This window comes from Anser brachyrhynchus, assembly GCF_964034855.1.
Source record: "Anser brachyrhynchus genome assembly, chromosome: 2".
NCBI classification, from domain to species: domain Eukaryota; kingdom Metazoa; phylum Chordata; class Aves; order Anseriformes; family Anatidae; genus Anser; species Anser brachyrhynchus.
Window position 1 is genome coordinate 53,378,811 of NC_137695.1, and position 23,406 is coordinate 53,402,216.

At 37.6% G+C, this 23,406-nt stretch overlaps 1 protein-coding gene and 1 long non-coding RNA gene across 3 annotated transcripts in view; both read left to right on the forward strand.

The window, feature by feature from the left end:
* CDKAL1 (CDKAL1 threonylcarbamoyladenosine tRNA methylthiotransferase) overlaps positions 1 to 23,406 on the forward strand; it is a 438,076-nt gene that overhangs the window by 341,839 nt on the left and 72,831 nt on the right. For both annotated transcript variants that reach the window (XM_080578147.1, XM_080578148.1), the window contains one exon: positions 2,768 to 2,830. In XM_080578147.1, coding sequence (XP_080434273.1) covers positions 2,768 to 2,830 — 63 coding nt within the window. The remainder of the gene's footprint in view (positions 1 to 2,767; positions 2,831 to 23,406) is intronic.
* Positions 2,840 to 23,406, forward strand: part of LOC308188794 — a 28,755-nt gene continuing 8,188 nt past the window's right edge. The window contains exon 1 of the long non-coding RNA XR_013945772.1: positions 2,840 to 11,640. This is a non-coding gene — a long non-coding RNA (uncharacterized lncRNA). The remainder of the gene's footprint in view (positions 11,641 to 23,406) is intronic.

The window sequence follows — 23,406 nt, forward strand, 5'->3', positions numbered from 1 at the left end:
ATGAAAGGTTTGTTGGCCAAGGAGCTCAGGAAGGATGCGCAGGAGTCAAGCTGCGTCAGGGAAAGAAGTTTTGGGGAGATGCACTTAACTAGGCAGTAACACAGGGCTTGGGCTACAAGGAAGACAAAAGGTTTAGTGCCTCCAACAGTCTACTGGAGGCAGTGAAAGAAGAAGAGGCTTCTGGTCTCCTTATTCTCCTGTCATGTCTAGCTGTGGAGAGGCCTGCTTTGCTGCAACTCCTGTGCTTTTTTCTGCTTGCAGGTGAGCTGGGAACCATGCCTTTTCTCCCTTCAAAAAACTTAGTGTTAATACTTTATGTTTAATGCCTATGGTAGGAGTTGAAGGGTTTGCCATTATAGCAGTGTGAATTCCATGCCTGTTTCTTAATCTCTCTGTTTTAAAACGGTTTATATGTGTTTTTTATAGATGTGAATTTGGCATTCTAGAAAGGCATACATTACCACTAGTCAACCTTAACTCTGTGTTTAAAACATTTTTGTCTGATCATATTCAAAGTTCCTAAAAAACAGTCAAATACTGTTTAGATTTAGATTAACTAAGCAGGCAGGACATCCTGGGAGTTTTCTGGGAACATTTATTCATGTGTGTCTCTGGAAGCTCCATTCCATGTTCCTCTGTTTCATGAATTTCCAGCATTTTCTCAGTCAAGAGCATTTTCCTTTTGTAAAGGAACAAACAAAATAAAGCAAAACTTCTACGTTTTGTGAGTGAGGAAAGAAACTGTGATTTCCTGTAAAAAAAAGTGGAAGATGTATAAGGGATGGCACCTTCATTCTTCATCTTGTCTATGTGAGTGCGTAACTGGCAGTTTGGACATAGTGTGAGGGTGAAGGATGGGGCCATAAAATTTCACTGATTTTTACTGAAGCTATTTCAATAAAAATACTCAAAATCACTTTGTTTGCACTCAAAATGAGGGAAATAGTCTTCAGTAAGAAAAAGCAAGAATTATACTTTTTTTTTCTCGATTTTGTTTGTTTTTCCTAGAAAGTTTAGTGGAGGTCTCTAGATTCCAAACTAAAATGCTTTTGTCTACTTCTTGCATGATTATACATTAAATTAATTTTAAGAAACTTTAAAATAACCATTGTGGTATCTCTATTCAATTTATTATGGCATTTCTCCAAATCTCTTTTACAGGACTTTTATAGGATTTTAGGCATTTTTGCTGTGCATAACTGTACAAGGAATGAAGTTGTAGGGTGGAGATGGAGTTTGGGTTATGCTACATGAAGCGTTCATTTGAATGTTTTTTGTTTTTTGTTTTTTTTTTTTCCTTTGGAAATAAAACAGGTATTAATGGGGGCTAGATAGCCAAGATTCCTCTACTAAGGGAGATCTTTTCTTTGGCAAAGGCATGTTGGATTGCTGAGGAATTCTATACTAACAAAACCATCTTTATTAATATCAGTTTTGTTGGTTTTAAAGTTTTGTTGCTTAGTAAACTCACAGAAACAAGGCCTGGTAGGTATTACTGTAATTTAATAGAATTGTCTATAAGAGAAATAACTCTCTCATACTGAAAAGAAAATTCACCATTCTTTGAACAGAGGCAAGAGATTGACTACTTAATGGCCATAACTGAGTTAGTGACCTCACAGAATTAGGTCACTAATCTGATGCCTTTAATGACTCAGAAATATCCAGCTGTCATAAATTTGTACAAGTAACTAAAGTTATTGCTTCTGTGACTAAATGTATGTATTTGAACATTTCACTTAAAGTAAAAACAGTGTAAGGAAAGGAAATACATGATGAACAATTACTAAATTGTCCTATGGTTTCCAGAAGTGTAGTCATGCAGCTGTATATTTAGTTCACGGAATGCTAGAAACATGATTAGATCCTACCAGTTAGTTGGAAAACTGCTTTCATGGAAGTGATGGCTAAAGCAAGACAACAGTACAGACTGCAAGCAAGGAGTTCTTGTTGTTGTCTCCTCTTTACGGTTTCCGACGTAGAGCGCTCTGCCTTCCTGAACTATGAATTAAGTCAACATAGTTTTTGACATAACAAAACTCTGGACTTATTTGTGACTCATCCCTGTATTAAAGATGATGAATGTTTTTTCCTCTGCCTCCACTCCATAGGATGCAGCTGAGAGAGTTCTATTTAACATCTGCTGAAATCACTGAAAGGTCTTTCATTGATTTCAGTAGAAGCTGGATTAAGCAGGGTTTGTCTTTGAACTTTGTTCCTAAGAGAAAGAGCTTCTACCCTTTGCCTTAGCATTAAATGGCATACCACCTATTAATTTTCCACAATCTAGGCAAAGAGAGTATTAGCATCAAAAGAAATAGAAAAATAATATATGCTTCTTCTTTAAACCACCTTCCTTTTAAACCTAATCTGCTATAAAGCAAGACTGGAAGTAAACACTAGAATAGCAGACAAGTCTTTGCATGATTCGAGCCTAATCTTCAAGCTTTGTTATCTATATTCTAAAACATTATTTATGATTTATTGTTCAGAAATTAAAACAAATCTGAATTGTTTACACATTCCACTGATGTTCCATAGATTAGTATTTATTTTTTTTATGAAGGATATGTTCTTAGCAGTGTTAATATATATGTTAATTATTTCCTGTGATATTTAATATACTTAATCTGCATACACTGCTCTTCAATTCCATTAACAAAGTAGGGATAGAATGTGTTTGTACCTGCACGCAGCTTTTTAAATCTCTAGTCTTCTTCTTTTTCCTTTAACTTTTCTAATACAGTTTATTAATATTACTTTTCAGAAAAAACAAAGAACAAAGGATCTGTCTCAGCTGTTTCATTCATACAATCCATATGATCATAAGGTAAGAAAAAATATGCTACCTACATTCTTGTTAAGAATAATTCCAAACATTCATGATAGCTATATTTGATATTATTTTTATTCAAAAGTTAGAGGAAATTATAAAATTGAAAGCGTTAAGGCATTCATGTTATTTAAATTCTTCTATCATACAGTTTTTTTCTTTTTGTTTCTTGAAGCCAAGCTTGAAAAGTTGCATTTTCTGTTTTTTTGAAATCAATGACTTGCATTAACCTCCTAGAAGCATAATTTATAGATTGTCACTAAATTGTGTAAAGTGATCGTATGTGGTATCTGATGCCCCTCTTTTTTCTCTCTGTTCAGAAACTGCGTTACCCTTGAGTATGTTGGTTAGCCTGTTGTGTCGATTAGGCCCTGAGAGACATGAAACTAATGAATTTGGAAGCTGTCACTGGAAGGTGCTGCTTTGCTAACAGCCTGTTGGTTGTTTTGGGGAAGAGGAAAAAATGTACATTGCCATTATTACTTGATCCTGATTTGTAAAATCAGGGAAACATTGTTACTATACCCCATACCATAGGGGAGAGAAAACAAGATCAATTCCCAAAGAACCTTGCAATTGTAAAATCAAGAGTTAAACCAGTTACAAGAAGATTTTGGAGTACCAGGAGACAGAGACAATAAAATTGGGTCAAAAGGCAGCGATTACAGCATTCTGTGCTATAACTATTCATCATGCTTTTTTTTTTTGCAGACGTTATGCAAAAGAATGCATTAAGCAGATTTTGAAGAGAGAGTTAAGAAAGCTTGTAAATATTTTCAGGGAGTTTCTCGAATCTTGGATCAATCTGTGGGCTTGTTTTTTTTAAGCAAGTACACTAGATCCTTCAACAATTTATAAGCAGTATGAGATCACTCTTTCTGCTTCTGTTTTGCAAAATGTGTATGATTTTGCAAGTATGCGTACATAGATACACATTTGTAAAAAGAGCTGAGTTTTATAATTGGGGAAAGAAGGTGGCAGAAGTGCATATGTATGTGCACCTATCTATATGTATGAACACATGAAAAGTGTGCGTGTGTGTAACTGTGTACATCTGTGAGAAAGAAATACATTCTGTAAATATTAATGGATTAAATATATCAGGCAAGTTGTTTCTACAGTTACCACCTACTTAAACATTTACATTAAAAAAATTGTCAAACAGTAGGTTTTCTATAATTTTAATAATTATATATCATTTCAAGTTAAATCCATCAGTTTGAACTATTTTTTTATAGATAGGCTTTCATTGTCTGCAAGACCTGGTAAAGCAGATGTTAAGGGCCTGTGAAAATTGACAAACATGAAGAATAAAGGAAATGAGTGTAACAAGATTTTGAATTAGATCACTGTTCTTCTGAGTTGAAGCTTTTTTAAGTTAAATGTAATAGTAAGTTAGTTAATTTCTAATACGTAGAAGCAACTGATGAACCAGAAGCTTTGATATTCTTCTCCATGTCTAAATTCTTCTGTGCCAAACACTTTTTATTCATAGTACAAGGAAATTCCATTATTCTTTTATTAGCACTTTTAGTGGACCTTGGCCATTTGTAACTCCTGCTGCCTTCCTGCTCATATCCTTTGTGGCATTATATCAAAGTATCCTCAATTGATTTTGGCTTCAGTTGTGAAGACTTGTGCACTCTTTACAAATTAGTCATCAGGTGATGTGAAATTGAATATAAATGCTTAGATATATTCCCTTTTGATCTTTGTTTTAGGACCTATAATAAGATATTAAAAGTAGCACAATTGTTTGATGAGTGGTTTTTGATGCTTTGCTCTTCTGCTGTTTCCAAGCACATTCCACATATATATCTGAGAGCAAAAGGAAAAAAAGGGCAAATGAAAGTATGCAAAAAAAGGATGATCTTTCCTAATTTTCCATTTGACGGTGAAGGTTTTCTTTCTGCTACCTACTTCCTATTTGTGGTGGTCAGAATGAATCATTGCAGGCTTCTTGCTTTATGCTGTTTATTTCTATCTTAGCTCCCAATTTCACAATTGTTACAGTCCAGAAAAGGGCTTTTAATTTTTATATTAAATCTAACAGTGATCAACATTAATTGAAAATACAGTTATTTCAAGTGGAGGTCTACGCTAGTTGTACTGTAGTTCTGTTTTGTCTGATTAAATGTCAGAAAGGTTCTGGTTTGGGGGGATTGTTTTTTATTTCGTAGATTAGTTTCAGTAAATATAAAAAGAGATTTTATGCTTTGTTCAAGTGTTGGTGATACAGGATCATGGTGCGAATAACTTAAATTACTGGCTTCCAGGATTCTTGGTTAGTTAAAAGGTTTTTCTCTGAGAACCTTTCAGAAGTGGAGAAGACATAACTATAAAGGATAAGTTAGAGCTTGGTAGTAGTTAAAACAGATAAACTACAGTGGCTGGAACAGGACTGTCCACCTAGCATTGATAGTGTTTCACCTTTTTGTGATGGAGTACCACAAAGAAAAGAGAAAAACTGATCAGAAAAAGTTCATTCTTCCAGATTTGTGCTTCACTTACTAAAATAGAAAATGATGTTCTGAGGGAGTGACTGCACTAGCCTTACTAACCTTATTGCAGTTTACGCTCAGTGAGGAGACTGATAGATAGCTGTTCCTTGAAGTTCTCCCGCAGTTTATTGCCTATCTGGTGCAAATTACTGCATCATAAAAGACATTTTAAATGTCTGTGGTTGTGCATTCCCAAGTGAAAAGCCAGGTCTTTTATTGAGAGGGAAAGCAAGATTTCTTTTTCCTTCCACTTCCAGGTGTGGCGTCTTGTATCTAGTTGAGGCCTTAATTAAGCAGCAGAGGGGAGATAGCCTTTAAGTTCTTCCTTTAAGTTCTTCCATGACAAAGGCATGCAAAAGAGGGATAAAATCTGCCTCTGCTAATAGCAGATGAAGGGTAGTTAAGCTCCTGCATTATTTATTACCAAAATATATGTAGTTTACCATGTAGCTGCCCTTGTCATTGATCAGATGAAACCATATAACAGCAAAACTCAAAAACTGCCTTTCCATTGTATACGTATCCAGGGGGATTTGATCCTGTGTTGTTCCACCTGGTGTCACCATGGTGTTACAGAGCCTCCAGCTACAGAACCTGGGGGTCTTTCAAATACTGTGCCACCAACAGGGCTCATTGTAGCATCGGTCTTGAATGCCTGGGAAATGTATTGACTTCAGACATAGGAAAAACTCACTTTTCCCAGATTTTTGCTATTGTTAAAATAAATAAATGTATTCTAAAATGCATACTTTCTAAGCTTGTAATTATTTTGAAAATGCTGGTATGCATCTTGATTATTAAAAGCTATTCCAAGTGGCTGTTTGCTTGCCGTTTGTTCAATCCTATTTCAGTGAGTATGTGTAAGAACACACAGAATTCTCTTTGTAGATGAAGCTGTTCCTTATTCTGAAATACTTGCTTTTTCCTGTGTTTACGTAGAGTAGGAATATCTGTAGCCTGACTTTCTTAAGAGTCAAGTTCTGACTGCTGTCTAATGTTTCCTAGTTAGTAGTAGAACAGCTCTTCTGATTACATGTTTATCTTTTCCTAGCACCATAAGAAAAATAAGGTGAAATGAGATCCTCACGAAGCTCTACCAACCATGATTTTAGTGTATTAAAATTAAAAAGGATATACTTGAGGAATGCTTTTATTTATTATTGTTGTTGTTGTTGTTTACCTTTAGCTATTATCTGACCAATTTTCTAATAGCTCATTCAATGAAAACTTGTTTGCACACAAGCCATTTCTGCTGAACCTTTTTTGTATGTATACTGAGAGCTTTCACGCTGCACGCCTCAAGAATTTTATTCTGTCTGCAATGGATGTTTAAATTCCATAGTGTCTTTCTCCCAAATGATGTTTGCCCTTTAAAACTTGACCAGTTGTAATAGCAGGTTCCTTGGTCAAAAACAACGGATTTGGGGAGCGTCAGGATCCCATATGTGGAAAATGTTCAGATCCACCAGCACAGAGGCCTAGTTCTTTTTTTTTTTCTATCTGTTGGCTGAGTAAGGATTCTGTCTATCCCTGGAGCAGTCGTTTAGAATGATAATCTTTATTTCTGCAGTGCAAAAACCTGTTTTTACTTATAGAAGAGAATATAGCAGAAGTGCTATTTATTTTGGTGCTCTGCCTCTTCAGAGGATAGCCAGGAAGAGAGACTTAGGGCATGTCCATACATTGAGTTGTGCTGTTACAGAGAGAAATCCTCTGTGCTAAAAACTCAGCTCTGGATTTGATTCTTCCTTTTGCAACCTGAATCTGTTGCTCGAGAATAGGGCATGAGCTATGAAAAAAGTAAGGTCACATATTATATGTCCTTTCAGTGGTTTATTTTAGCATATGGTGTATCCAACCAAGAAACAGTCAATGTTCATGGTGTTTGAAAAGAGTTTTTTGAGAGATTTTTCCATAGCTGAAATTGCTCAGGATTTAAAAAAAAATCAGGAAATGTGCTCTAATTGATGCAATACTAATCAAATAATTGTAAAAGCTTTAAGCCTCATGCTTTAAAGTGTTCCATAATAATGTGTTATAGAAATGTTAAAAAAACTCAGCTTAAACTTCACAGACAATACCTGTGTGATTGGCAAGTTATAAGGACTTATTGTATTGTGGCACACAATTAATTGGCACAAAGCTTCTTTTTTTTTTTTTTCTACCTCTTAGCCTGTTAAGTCAGTTGGGGTGGGCAAAAAGTTGAATCCTGTATTCCTTTGTCTTTGACAAAGGTAGAGATGTATGTAACTGGCTCAAGGAAAATAGCAAGATTATGCATGGCTATCCTTAAAGTTAAGGTGCTAATGTCTGCTGTTGCTACAGACTTACCATAAGAATTGTTTTCAACCAATTGTTTCAATAGTGCACAGACTCTAGCTCCAGTTTCTAACAGAAAATAAGTAATCTAATGTCAGCAGCCTTAAATCTGTGGTTGCAGGGCATTTTTTCTTCTGCAGGATTCTGTGACTCCTCTGAAGAACTTGAGGCATTTGTAAGTCAGAAAAATTCAAAAATGATGCAAGAGTGTGTAAGGAAGCATTAGGATGAAACTGTATTTTCATAATGAAACAGAAGACAGTACCAAACAGCCAGGGTCTCATTTGGCACTGCATATGAAGGCTAGTATGGTCTTAGTGGTATCCATTGACAGTGACAAAACATATTAATGATACGATGCCCAAAGAAATCGTGTAGATTTTCCGTCTAGAAATCGTCATAGGCACCCACGTGAAACGTGAAATGTGCAACAGCAAGAGGAAAGTCCCAGACGGAGGGTGAGGGAATTAAGGCAATTGGCTTCCGGTAGCAAAACCTGTGAAGTTCTTCACTCCTTCTGGCCACTGATCCATGGCTGGTGGCCTCTGGGGACAGTGAGTTGTGGCGGGGTGATGGGGTGATGGCAGTGGGAACCAGTGAAACTGGCTGCACCATGGGGTGCAGAAACAGAGGGAGGTGGGAAGTTAAGAGCTTCAGCTGGGACTAGTTTCCCTACCAGTGAATTGCTTCCTTTTGTTTTTATCCTGTGTTCAGGGAAGCTGGACCCCATGTGCATTCTTCACAACGAAGTAAAATTGAACAAAAGAATTTCTGATGTCTAGTGAAATAAACAAATCTAAAATTCCTGATTGTTGGCTAACTTTCTAATGGCAGGCATCACTGTCTGCTCAAGCTGCTTTGTCAACTAGATCCTGAAAACTGAAGATGTCTGCAGTGTGGTATGACTTGATTACATGAGAGAACATGTAAATTGAAATGTTGGACAGCTTATAGAGTTGGAAGTGTTGCTATGAGAATGGTTTCTTGAAAGAAGCTAGCGAAAGATTAAAACAGTTGCAGTATTAAATGTATCTGGCAGATGAGACTTACATCTTTCAGTAATCTTTGCTCACATCTCTTTAGTAGTTCTTAATTTCCCAGACTTTGCTGTACTCTGCTTCTTTCTTTGTTGCTGGCCATAGATGACATTTCACAGCCAGGGTTATTAGAACAGGTTTTTTTCACGTATCAGGCATACAGGCTAGCATGTGTAAGGAAACTATGTTGGGGTGTTTTTCTGAGTCTGGGGACAAGCTATTTCAGAACTGCTAGAAAACACAAGAAATTTTTATGATTTTTCATAAAGACGGTGATGTTTCTCAGATACCAACTGGGTGTTTTGAAAGATGGGGGAGGAGGAGCAGTGGAAGTACCACGAACGTGTAGGTTTTACCTTTGAGCAAGAGAAAAAGAAAGTCATTGTGAGATTTTTCAGGTAATGACTTGGGCATATGATTCTGAAAAACAACAAAAATCCTTTTAACCCACTTTCCATTTATTCAAGGAACTGCATTGTACTAAATCATAAGGCAACTGTGAGGTTGCAATGCCTGTGACATAAGCCATAGTCTGAATTTCCTAAAGCAGGTGCTTTGAATTGTTCTTCTGTAAGATGAAAAAGATTTTTAGGTTATTGCTGAAAAGAGACTGAGCTTTTTGCTATCTCCTGCTTCAAGATAGATTTCAGTTTTAATTTAACAGCTCAGATGTCAGATACGACCACGTTTTATGGAAATATTCTTATTGTAACCTACATCCATTCTTCTCTCTTCCTTTCCCTTGTGCTCAGAACTGCTTTTTGGAGGAGGCTGCATAAAGCTGTTTTGTGCTCTTGATATGATGTAAGGCTTCAAAGAAAACTACTGAAAGAGAAAAGCAATTTCTATTTGGAAAAGCAGTGCAGTGGCCTTGTGCTAATGGCATACTTGAACATTACTTGATGACAGTGAAGAAAATCTAATGGCCTGAAAAGCTGCTGCTTTTTCTTGACTTAACTCTTAGCTACATTGAAGTTTATGCCGTCTGTAACACAAAGGAAACTAATATATAGACAGCTTAGAAATAGCTGTTCAAATACCAGGAATTGTTTTAGGGTTTGGGGAAAAGAAATAAGAAAGGTAGTGCAATGAAAGGGCTTACTTCTCTGTTGAATAGGCTGCATAGAAAAAGATGTATCTGCTCTGTCTTAGTCCTATAGCACAAACATTGAGACAGAAGACTTGCAATCTCATTTGAAGTGTATTTATATCCCAAAACAAACAAACAAAAACAGTGCTGTAAAACCAGTGGTTGGCTTGTTTGTTTTTGTTTTGAACAAAAACAAAAAAATATAAAAATCAGGTAGTGTATGCTTAATGCTGTGGTTAAAACTGTATTCAGTACCAGTAACTTTTGCTGTAATTCAATGTTTAAAGCATCAAACCTATCTGATGCAAACTGAATTGTTTGGGATTGTTACCTCAGTTATCACTCAGAAGGGAAGATTTACTTTTTTAGGTTAAACAGGTGCTTCTATGTCTTTCTAAAGAAATCTTTCTAAAAGCTGATTAACAGTAGCCTGTAAAAGCACATTTTCATCTGTAAACAAAGGTAATGCTTTATGATGAAGCATAGACTTAGATGTTTAACAAGGTATCAGGTATTATTGAAATGTCTTCATTAGTGACCGTCAGAAAAGTTTAAGAAATACACTGATGAAATCCACACATACTCTCCCATATATCCCCAATGTACAACTGTTCTGGAAAATTAGGAAAAGAGCAAGATATAAAGGTAAAAATGATCACAGAAAGAAAAAAAAAAGTGATGAAAAATGTGGCAAAAGTAAAATAATGCTTGAGAACTTTCTGTGATGATAATGAAAAGCTGATTATTAGATGTGAACTGCAGTTTCATTAGGGCAGCTAAATAGGTGAAAACAAGTTCTGCACACATCACTTTGCACAGCATAGAAATAACAGTTTTTCTCCATATGGCTGTGGTTGCTTCCAAAATACAGTCTTTCTTTTTGGACAATTGGCTAGATCAAAACGACATTGACAAGTATGAGAGAGTGTGAATAGAAGTAGAAGTAATTACGGCAGTTTGTTACCCTGCGAGGAAAAAAAATACGGCTTTCATCTGTGGCAGTTGCATGAGATACACAGCACCTATACATTTTTTCAATTCAATAATCATGAAAACATTGGTAATTTACTTCACAAATTTTCTTTGTGGTAAAACATGCAAATGCTGGTATAGCAGATTGCCTCAAATAAGCATTTTCTTCCTCTAAAAATACTGAAATAGAAAATGAGAGACAAGATTTATGGGGACAGTAAATATCCATCCTATCAACTCAGACAAAACAAATGATTTGGGGCAGATTAATCCTCTTGTTGCTTTGCAAAGGAAGGCGTTACCTTTCTCTGCGTGTCTTGTTTCACCTCTCTTCCTTGTCCATTATAAATGTGATGCACAGAAGTATGACAAAGAAAGGTATTTCAGATTTTCTAAAATTAGTTGCTGGAAAACCTTGAAATCACAAGAAGTAAATGTTGACCATCTTAAAATTTTGTTTAAGCTCCCTTTAATCTTCCTTTGGCAGCATGATGGAGTATATAACTAATGTTCTACGGCCGGTTCAAGTTTAGATCAAGTTCGAGTGTCTTTCCTTCCCCCACTTCCGAACATCTTATTTGATGTATTTCTTTTTGGCTGTGCTGTGTGTAGCAGACTGTATTTCCCAATTATCTTTTACCTTTTTGTGCCGCTTTAGCCCAGCATGCAGCACCACACAGCCACTTGCTCACTCTCCTCAGGTGGGATGGTGGAGAGAATTAGAAAGATAAAAGAGTGAGAACTTATGGGTTGAGACAAGGAGAATTTACTGGGTAAAGCAAAAGCCACAGGTGCGAGCAAAGCAAAGCAAGGAATTCATTCGCTCCTTCCCATCGGCAGGCAGGTGTTCAGCCACTTCCAGGAAAGCAGGGCTCATCACGCGTGACGGTTCTTTGGGAAGACAAATGCCAATCACTCTGAACGTCCCCAGCTGTTACAGCTGAGCATGATGCCATGTAGTGTGGAATATCCCCTTGGCCAGTCTGGTTCAGCTGTCCTGGCTGTGTCCCCTCCCTGCCTCTTGGGCACCCCCAGTCTCCTCACCGGCAGGGCAGCCTATAAGAAGCAAAAAAAAAGTCCATGGCTCTATGTAAACACTTCTCTACAACTAAAAACCTCAGTGTATTATCACCACTATTTTCATAAAAATCCAAAGCACAGCATTGTGCAAGCCTCTGTGAAGAAAATTAACTGGATCCTAGCCAAAACCATGACACTGTTCGCACTTTTTCCCCTCCTTCTTTCTTTGTTCTATTGCCACTTCTCTGCTCACTATTTTTCCTCCATGTTGTCCACATTCTTTATTCTCTTTTTTCCTACCTATTTTGGTTTATTATCTTGAGATTTTAATGTTTTATTCTCTCTCCATTTACTTGATTTCATCTGCCCTTCCATTGTTATTTGTTTGTTTTCTTTTCCTAAATATGTTATGGAGCCCCATATGTCCACAGATGTACCTTCTGCACACAATCTTCTTACTGGAGGCCAACGTTTGGTTTCGTTCTTAACATTATTGTAGACTTCCTGTGTACTTGATGTGTTATATAAAGTTCTAAATGTTACCCAGGTTGGCATCAATGCTTTTATTACCAGAAGATTTGGGATAATTGGACTTCCTTACATGGAGCAAACGTATTCCATTTACTTTTCTTCTTCCTTGTTCCTGTTTGAAAGCTTGTTTTAATCACTGATATAAAGCTGTGAGGCAGGTGTATATTTTCTGGCTTTGTGTATGACAGTAAAAAATATGGAAATGTTAAACTCCTTATCCTTTCTTGTGCGGAGAGAAGAGACACAACACAGTGTTCTTCTGTGTTGCACACATACACACACAGACCAAGAACTTTGAATTGAGATTCATTAAAGTATCATCCAGAAACAATTTGCTATTACTTCAAGTAAGTCAGGGAAGGATGGGATCACACTTTTCCTAATTCATATAGTCATCACTGCCTATGAGTCCATCCTCTATTGCTGTTGTTTAAATTCTTGGAACCAGAAATACTGTCTGTACTATATTCCACTTTAAAAAAAAAAAAAAAAAAAAAAAAAGGAGTAAAGAAAGGTTACTTGCCATACAGTGTAAAAGCAAAATTCAGGTAAAGTGACCATGTTAAACTATAGATTGAATTTGGACTTTTTCTACACAGGAAATTTGTACTACTGCTGTCCGTCAGCACAGCCCAGTTAGCACACTTTCAACATGAGCTCAAGTGCTTTTCATTCAAAGACAGATGAAGGAGGAGTTTGCAGAATATGCTAACAAACCATGTGGATTTTGTGTAGTAAATCTAGGTGACTGACACTTGAATCAAAGCATCTGTATTAGCTGCAGTGAAATTTAGGGTACTTACAAACATGCTTTCAGTAGTCTTGTGCTCAAGTCTACCTGTGTCTCAGGGTAGGGCTCATGGTCTTAGGAGAGAGATGGCGTTTTGTGTTCAGGTGTAACTAGAAAAACATCCTACATTTTTTTAACCCGTTGCTAATCTTTTTTGAGAATTGGAGGATGAGTGTTGAAGGATGTCAGTCCTCTAGTGATTTAGTACGCATACTGTGAGTAAAACTGGTAAGTTTCAGTTAAATTACCCAGATGCTAACATATACTCTAGCTGTGTAAATTAGGGCAGAGTTATAAGACCTCTAAACCTAGTTGATACTCAGAGTCGGTGGACTTTGAGTTAAATCTCTAGTGTTAATATGCCATGGAGGTTTAGGTCCCAGTTAAGGGCAGAAACATCTAAAACACATGGTTCAATTTTAGCTGTACTGAGCTGTTGTGTATCAGGAGTGATAGGTGTCAGGAGGAATCATAGAATAGCTTGGGTTGGAAGGGACCTTAAAGATTGTCTAACTCCAACCCCCCTGCTATGGGCAGGGATGCCACCCACTAGATCAGGTTGCTCAGAGCCTCATCCAGCCTGGCCTTGAACACCTCCAGGGATGGGGCATCCACAGCTTCTCTTGGCAACCTGTTCCAGTGCCTCACCACCCTTACAGTGAAGAATTTCCTCTTAATGTCTACTCTAAATCTATCCTCTTTTAGTTTAAGACTATTCTCCTTGTCCTATCATTATCTACGTGAATAAAGAGTCCTTCTCCATCCTTTTTATAAGACCTCTTTAAGTATTGAATAAGTATTTAGTATTAATAATTAATATTTAAGTATGAAGTAAAGAAGAGAGGTACAAACCTGTGTTTTACTATAAATGCAAATTAACAAAGCATATATTGTTTCTTAAATTTGACATGCTCTTCATATTATTTTTCCTCTGTATTTTGTTATTTTATGAACATAAGATACTCTTCATCCAAAAACTGTATCCATCCAAAGATGGATAAAATAAACTATCCAACTTTCCATTCATTTTTGAAAGAAAGGCTCCAGCTTGAGAGGTGTATATGGCTACCACCTTCTTTATAATTTATTTCTAATTTTGGAGAGGTTCCAACTTCAAAAATTATCTTTCCAAGAAGTTGTAGCTTCTTCCTGTAATTCTGAAGAGATTGCCTCTAAGGTGTCTGAAGTCTAAAAGATGTGGGGCCAATGTCAAATTTAAGGTTTGGTATCTCATGATCCATCAGGATAAAAACAGGGACATTTTATCTTCTTAAAGGAACAGGACTTTTACAGTTTCTTCATATTAAATGTGACATTTGCTAATATCAATTGAAGAAACTAAAATGTTGATTTTTAAAGATGGTGTTTCAATTCATGCAAATGCTGCTTTAGGTTGGCTTTTTAAGTGTTTAAATGTATTAGGCTTAATTTTTCTTTCACCCTTTCTTCATTCAATCATGATAGTCATACCTTGTCATCTGGTTATTTTTAAAAAGATAAAAAAAAAAGATGTGCAAGTAGTTGCCAAAGGTCTTTAAAAAACAGATTTTTTTTCTAAAATGTATTTCTATGAAATTTGGTACATGTAGCACACATAGGAGGGTTGTTGTGATAAAACCCTGTAGGTTGCAAATACAAGCAGTCATGCTGACAAATTCTTTAAGTCTTTATTTCATATTGTCATTTTTTCCAGAAAAAATACATGTGTTCTTACTGCTGTTCGTTTTCATATCTCCTTTAATAATCATTTATGAGGCGTGTGCATGGCAAATTATGCTCTTTCATGCCTTTTATTTTTACAAGCTTATTTTTTTTATATAAAAGAACTGCTTGCTACAAAACCTTACAAGACAGAAGCCATCACTGTTTTACATTGCAGTGTAAACCTTGTTTTCCATAGAACATTTGCAGAAAATGTCTAGTATAAAGCTAAACATATGAACCATTTATAAGCCCTGTGCTGGTACAGCCATTAAATACCAATTCACGCGTCAGACAGACGGTGGCAGCTGCTTTGTTAATGTATGGCACAATCCCATATTAAATCAAATGGCAAGTGGACAGTTTGACAGATACTGTCATCAGTGCAAACATTATTAAACTCATTAAAGAGCTTGCTTTTATTTTTTTATTTAAAATACATGCATTTACTTTGCAGAGTCTTTTTCAGAGCCTACAGCAGTGAGTACTACTTCTCTAGTTTTCTGCCTAACAAAGCCCGATCTGTGTCTGTCCATTCCTTGGGGGCAGTGCCACCATGTTTATGGCTTCCTCTGCACGCTGTGTGTTAGGGTCTGTGACCAGAAATTCCATTTGCGAGCACATCGTTGTGGATAGCACTCAGTGGTCTTTTCATTTTGATTGATGCTTCTGGTTTTGCACCATCTGGCTTCTGATAGGCTGCATTAATCATATCCTGTGCTAAGAAAATTTAGACAGGATTTCTTTAGTAAGTACATGTACATGGAAAAGTGTGTATTTATGTATTTAATTCCTATAGGTTCCAGTCATACAAGCAGGAGCAACAGTGCTGCCATACAGTTTGTGCTCAGATAATTAATCTCTATTTTGAATATACATATTTCAGTTTTACTCCTACACTTTTAACTATTTTGCTTTCTATCAGCTGTTTATAGTTGCTTCCTTGTATTGACATTGCTTTCTGTTAGGAACAATGGATTTGGCTAAAGTATGCTTGCATCTCATTTTTTTAAGTTAATCTTAAAATTTCTCTTTCCACTGCTTTGGTGCTAAACTATAGTTCCTCACTTCTTGTGTAAACATAGGTTGACATAATAGTTTCTGAAACAGAATGTCATCAGTTTTAAAATTTTGTAGGTGTAGAACATTTTTTAAATTGTTGTATTTAAATTCACATCTTGGGAAAACAAAAGAATCTTAATTTTATGTACAATATACAAAAGTCAGTGATCTGCTATATGGAAGACTTCTAACTGAATCTGACAGTAGTGTACTTAAGGTATACTACTTGTTGGACTAGCAATATTTATACAATATAGTCTCCCATTACATATGCAGCAATTAATCAGGCAACATGCAGTTGTTAAGTGTTCAAATTTTTATTTGGATTTCAAATTTACAGGTAAGCAGCTATCCTCCTCCATATTAGGTTGCTTTCTTTCTGTGGTCGTTTACAATATGACTTGAGGGGAAAATTTGTCCCGTAGGATACCCTGTCACATGGAAACCATATGTTACATGTTAGGTTTAAGAAACTATTTAATCTTCACCTTTTAGATTTTCAAAGACCAAGGGAATCTTTTCTGTTAGGAATACAACGGTGCCCTGGATTCCCTTCCCCTTCCCCTGCTATGGACGTAATACTCCGTGAAATGCTCAGTGGACAGTGATGCTTTATACTCTTAATGAAAAATCAATTATGCTCATTTTCTATACCCCCAAGTTCCACACTTACTGGTCACACTGGGTCCACTTTTTTTTAGAGTTCCTCACCAATCAAACAGTGTGAAAGCATCACAGCCACCGATTTTTCATTGACAGCTAGAAATGGCTATTGTTGAGGTTTTCTTGTTGTTTCTTTGTTGTTGTTTTTTGTTGATGTTGTTTTTACTTTTTTGCCCCATTTTTCACAGTTTTCCTCAGTGCTCTCATTAGTAGAGCTTGCAGTTATTTTGAAATCTTTTTTTAAGTGTTATTATTCCCTCTGCTTTGCCTGTGCAAATACCTGAAGATTGAGGTGCAGAAGAGCTCTTTCTAAGACTTAGCAGGAAGATGGGCAGAAGGATGACCAATATTTTCCTATAACCCCACCAACTAAAACAAAACTTCCTGTACTGATTTTATTTCTGACAAGCTTGATGGTGTCATTTTAGAGTAGGTGAGGTTTATTTTGAGACATCTAGCATGAGTTCTTTAAAAGTTAAAACTGTATTTATGGTTAAAAACTAATGGCATGTTAGAAAGTTGTTTGACATATTACAGAAACAATTTTGGAGGAAAAATTTAGAAAATTCGATCACTATATTTAACAAAGATATAAAGCTCCTTAAGGTTTAGCACTGTGCTGGTGCTTCAGTGCCTTTCTTTATCTCCCATTTGTTTGTTTCCACATTTTCTTCTGCAAAACTGTCCTTTTTCTATTGTTTTCCTGTTGACACATTCGTTTTTTCTTGTACACACATTTTAAAGAGAAGGCTTGTTTGTTTGTTTACAGTTTCACAGCTTTCTAAAATAGACATCTGTGGTTGGGAGAATCATAATTCACCAATAATTTGAATTAAATTTAGTATAGATGCTAACAATTAGGGTAAACAAAACCTGCTTAATCATTATTACATTATTACCATCTTAATTTGTGTGCCATGGAGGTTTTAAAAGAAAATAGTCATAGCCACACTACCAGTCAGTCTGTCCTCAGCGTTGAAATCATTTCTCTGAAAAATTAACAACTGATCTTGAGTAATTATGCTTTGCACCTTCCAGATACAGAACTCCCACTCTGTTGTGCCTGGATCATTGTAATAACATTTTACCTCAGAGATGTTAGGGAAGTTTAAAAGTTAAACTCTTGTCAGCAGGCATATCAGTAGCATCCACTAAGCTCCCTGTTGGCTCTTCATAAAAGCCTGGTTCATCAAGCTCGGAAGAAGCCGTCAGTAAGCATCCTGGTCCCTGTTTTTCTCATTAGCAAGCTTCCAACTTTGAGTATCAGCATCACCATACAGACTTGTAGAAGCTGGAGCAGTCCAATACCTTGTTGTTAGTAGAGCTCTGCAGTGAAAATGAAAGTTGAATCTGAACTTTGTAAGATGTGATCAGGACATATTCACTTCTGTGTTACACTTAAAAACATGGAGCAAAAGGTAAAATATATTTGCAAGCATCTTCCTGACAACTGAAAAAAATCTTTGATATTGTGAACTAAACACTGGTACATAGTATCAAATGGTGAGTTCAGGGCCTGCTGGATGGATAACAGAAATCCCCAGATGGGGAGCATTTATACCCTGGATTTCCTTTCGTACCTTTCCAAAGTTATATGTGTCAGCTTAGAAAAATTACCAACAACAACTTGTCATCCATAGATGCTGACTGTTGGTGTTTTCATCTGATGACTTTCAATAAGTGATTCCATATGAAAAAACTTATTACTATATTTTCTGAAATGCAAGGCCTGCCTACGCTTTTCAAGTGAAGGACTCCAGTCAATCGTATCTTAGTCCATGCAGGTTTAATGACTTAGCTTCTTGAAATCAATGTCAATCAATTACTTCTGTAGAAATACACCTTGCATTGTGGTAGTGATGCTGCACGGTGTCTTATCACCACCATTTCGTGATACAGACTTGATATGGAGAAGAAAGGGTGGTGAATTTGGGGTTGTATTTTTGTTACTTTCTTTTTTTGATCTTACTCTCACTCTTTATGTTGAAATAAACATAGGTAGTAAATACTTTTAAATTTATTACATTTTTCCTGTTCCTATATGTGTATTCCATTCTTTATGAAGCTTTCCAATAACAAAGCAAAAACCTTCTAATGGGCTCAATAAAACTTTTAATAGACTAATTTCCAGTACAATTTAATATACTGGTATCTGTTCTTACTGTTATGCTGATGATTAGTAACATTGTGTCAAACGATACAAGGAAAGGTCAAAGGAAACCGCTGTCTTGGACTTCCGGAGGGCTGACTTTGAGCTGTTCAGGACACTGGTTGGCAGAGTCCCTTGGGAGGAGGTTCTGAAGGGCAAAGGAGTCCAGAAAGGCTGGGCACTCTTCAAGAAGGAAATCTTAATGGCTCAGGAGCTGTCTGTCCCCACGTGCCCAAAGACAAGCCGACGCGGAACTAGACCGGCCTGGCTGAACAGAGAGTTGTGGCTCGAGCTTAGGAGAAAAAGGAGGGTTTATAATCTTTGGAAAAGAGGGCGGGCTACTCAAGAGGACTATAAGGATGTTGCGAGGCTGTGCAGGGACAAAATTAGAAAGGCCAAAGCTCATCTGGAGCTCAATCTGGCTACTGCCGTTAAAGATAACAAAAAACGTTTTAACAAATACATCAACACAAAAAGGAGGACTAAGGACAATCTCCATCCTTTACTGGATGCGGGAGGAAACTTAGTTACAAAAGATGAGGAAAAGGCTGAGGTGCTCAATGCCTTCTTTGCCTCAGTCTTTAGCGGCAAGACCAGTTGTTCTCTGGATACCCGGTACCCTGAGCTGGTGGAAGGGGATGGGGAGCAGGATGTGGCCCTCGCTATCCATGAGGAAATGGTTGGCGACCTGCTACAGCACTTGGATGTATGCAAGTCGATGGGGCCGGATGGGATCCACCCGAGGGTACTGAGCGAACTGGCGGAGGAGCTGGCCAAGCCGCTTTCCATCATTTATCGGCAGTCCTGGCTATCAGGGGAGGTCCCAGTCGACTGGCGGCTAGCAAACGTGACGCCCATCTACAAGAAGGGCCGGAGGGTAGACCCAGGGAACTATAGGCCTGTTAGTTTGACGTCAGTGCCAGGGAAGCTCATGAGCAGATTATCTTGAATGTCATCACGCGGCACTTGCAGGGCAACCAGGTGATCAGGCCCAGTCAGCATGGGTTTATGAAAGGCAGGTCCTGCTTGACGAACCTGATCTCCTTCTATGACCAAGTGACACGCTTAGTGGATGAGGGGAAGGCTGTGGATGTGGTCTACCTTGACTTCAGTAAGGCTTTTGACACCGTTTCCCACAACATTCTCCTCAAGAAACTGGCTGCTCGTGGCTTGGACTGGCGTATGCTTTGTTGGGTTAAAAACTGGCTGGATGGCCGGGCCCAAAGAGTTGTGGTGAATGGAGCCAAATCCAGTTGGAGGCCGGTCACTAGTGGTGTCCCCCAGGGCTCAGTGCTGGGGCAGTCCTCTTTAATATCTTTATCGATGACCTGGATGAGGGGATCGAGTGCACCCTCAGTAAGTTTGCAGATGACACCAAGTTATGTGCGTGTGTCGATCTGCTCGAGGGAAGGAAGGCTCTGCAGGAGGATCTGGATAGGCTGGACCGATGGGCTGAGGTCAACTGCATGAAGTTCAACAAGGCCAAGTGCCGGGTCCTGCATCTGAGGCATAACAACCCCAAGCAGAGCTACAGGCTGGGAGATGAGTGGCTGGAAAGCTGCCTGGCAGAGAAAGACCTGGGAATACTGGTTGATAGGCAGCTGAATATGAGCCAGCAGTGTGCTCAGGTGGCCAAGAAGGCCAACAGCATCCTGGCTTGTATAAGAAGCAGTGTGGCCAGCAGGTCTAGGGAGGTGATTGTCCCCCTGTACTCGGCTCTGGTGAGGCCGCACCTCGAGTACTGTGTTCAGTTTTGGGCCCCTCGCTACAAGAAGGCCGTCGAGGTGCTCGAGAGAGTCCAGAGAAGGGCGACGAGGCTGGTGAGGGGTCTGGAGAACAAGTCTTACGAGGAGCGGCTGAGGGAGCTGGGGTTGTTTAGCCTGGAGAAGAGGAGGCTCAGGGGTGACCTTATCGCTCTCCCTAGGTACCTTAAAGGAGGCTGTAGCGAGGTGGGGGTTGGTCTATTCTCCCACGTGCCTGGTGACAGGACGAGGGGGAATGGGCTAAAGTTGCGCCAGGGGAGGTTTAGGTTGGATGCTAGGAAGAACTTCTTTACTGAAAGGGTTGTTAGGCATTGGAATAGGCTGCCCAGGGAAGTGGTTGAGTCACCATCCCTGGAGGTCTTTAAAAGACATTTAGATGTAGCCCTTAGTGATATGGTTTAGTGGAGGTCTTGTTAGTGTTAGGACAGAGGTTGGACTGGATGATCTTGGAGGTCTCTTCCAACCTAGACGATTCTGTGATTCTGTGATTCTGTGATAATGTTGATTTCTTGCTGGATTTGGGGGTTTTGAAAACAGATACTATTGGTAGTTATTTTCAAAAACTCCACTCATTTGTATTTTAAAATACACAGAATTTGATATGCCCAATAATCTAGAAGAGTATACGTGCGAAGCTATGTATAAAAAATTCTTCAGAAGAATTTTTACATCAGTGAGAGTATATACAAGGTTTTGGTGCTTTTAAATTCCATTATAAATACTGTCTGTTAGTAATTTCTTGTCTTGCAATGGGTGTAGTTTTAAGGGTAGAAGGAGGAGCACTAAAACAATGCTATGATTTATTTGTATGTGGAACTTTTGTCATTGTGTGGTTATGGAACATTTCTCTTACTGGTTGGCAAATTTGTACACGTGCAAGATCTGCAGGACTGGTGAGAAATTAGGCCTGTATATCAAAAAGTTTTGTGGAAGTAGAGAAAGTCCTTACTGTGTAACCTTTGTATTCTTCATATCTAAATTAAAACAATATAATTATTCAGATTTGAAATAGAATAATGGTATTGCCAAGAAAACTATGTTCTCTATAATGGCAGATAATATGCTGTTGTAGCACATACTTATATGTCATTTCTCATGAGAATACTCTCAAAATTATCTTTAGAAAGAGATTTGCTCTGCTTTGGCATAGTTTTTCCTTCACTACAGCTGAGTGTAGTTCTGAGAACATACTTCCACTGGAAGAAAAACCTAGAGCCAATGAGAAGAGATAGTTAATTATGTCTGTGTGTGTGTGTGTTGGCGTTTCTCGAGGAGCAGTCTCCCCTTTCAGAGTCTTGCCTAAATCCCAGTTCTACTGAAATATTTCAAATAAGATATCACCCTTTTTTTTTTTTCTTGAACGTAGGATAGCTTTTGACTTCTAAGCTGAAGCCCCCAAACTATCCAGAAAGGAAGATCACTAGCAGCTTATTTACAGGAAAAAATGAATTTTGCACAGCATAGGAAGCATATGAGGCATGTGTATATGTATGAATGTATGGGTAAGATTTGGCTGATGCGTGTTTCTGTGTAAGTCAAATATCAGTCAGAAGTCATTGTTTTGCCGTATTTTCTCAGCAGTGAACAACAAAGTGACAACTACTGTGGTACTCAGGCACCATCTGTCTTGTGAACCCTGTCATTCTGTTCTAGCCTGAATATGATAAATTTTACCTTATTTCTCTAAGAAAATAAAAATAGTATTTAATCTACAGTCCAAAAACTGGATACATTCCAAGTGAGGCTCTGTTGGTAGTGATATCCCTTGTCTCTGGGGGTGTAAATTTGGGCTTACACCTAAGCACGTGTATATAGATATCACAGATCTATTTCTATGTATGTTGTGATATGCCACAAATACAAAGTCTGTATACAAATGTGCTATATAACAAATCTTATTAACAGTCACAGTAATTTGTATCCAAATAAAGTAATTATTTTTATCTTACATATCTTCAGTTGAAGACTTTAAAGGTATTCTAATGCTTGGGGCTGAGGGGGGATCAACGTGTACTTTATTTACTTCAGTATTTGAACTCCTCTTTGGTGGTGGTATATTGTGAATTTCAGGTTTGTTTATTTTAATTTCAGTTTGACCATATTTGAAATTAGTAGCTATTTTTTTCAAATGCAGCCCTCTTATTTTCTTCCATGTAAACAAAATTCATTAGGGTGGATTTCTTTTCTCCAGAGTGCACAGTGAAGTAGTTCTTTTCTGGCTGTCTTAGTACTCCTTTTTTCACTTTCAAACATTTTCCTCATCTTCAGTTTTGTTAGCATTCAGCTGTACTCATGATCTCAACCCTTGAATTATTATGCACCACTTTCACATTTTAATACATTGGACAGCAGCAGAAGTACCTGAAAGCCAGCTGGCTCTGTTCAATGTTTTGTCTTATGAACAGTCTAATAAATAGGCACTTAAAAGATGTAACCAAAAAGCACATGTCTCTGCAAAACCTTGAAGCACCTGCTTCATTTTTAATTTTAGCAGTTTTATAAAATCTACACATTCATAGTCTTTGTGTCAGAGCTGCAGGATCTCCTGCATTAATTAAAGATCACATTGTATCTTGAGAGAAGGTGACCTCACATGAAAGTCTTCTTTATTTTTAAACACTTTATTTTAAGAAAGTGATATCCACACTGAAGCTGTTTGCAGTGGGCATGCATAATGAAAGTACAGCGTGTGAAGCCGTGAATCCCAATTATGTGGTGCTTGGTTCTATATACCAAATTGACTGCAAGCTGTAACTAAGAATTGTGAACACAAGCTATTACATTAGATTAGGTACCCTTTATATTAAGCAAAAAAAAGCTTTTTAATGCCTAAATATAGAAGATTTACATGATTCACAACATTTATACAAGATTATTATCTTTGTTACCTTTTCCAGTTGCTTAGAATTGTTGCTGAAAATTTTGTGAATACATTTTCACATTGAAATTGTCTGTTTACTATCATTAAGTATTTT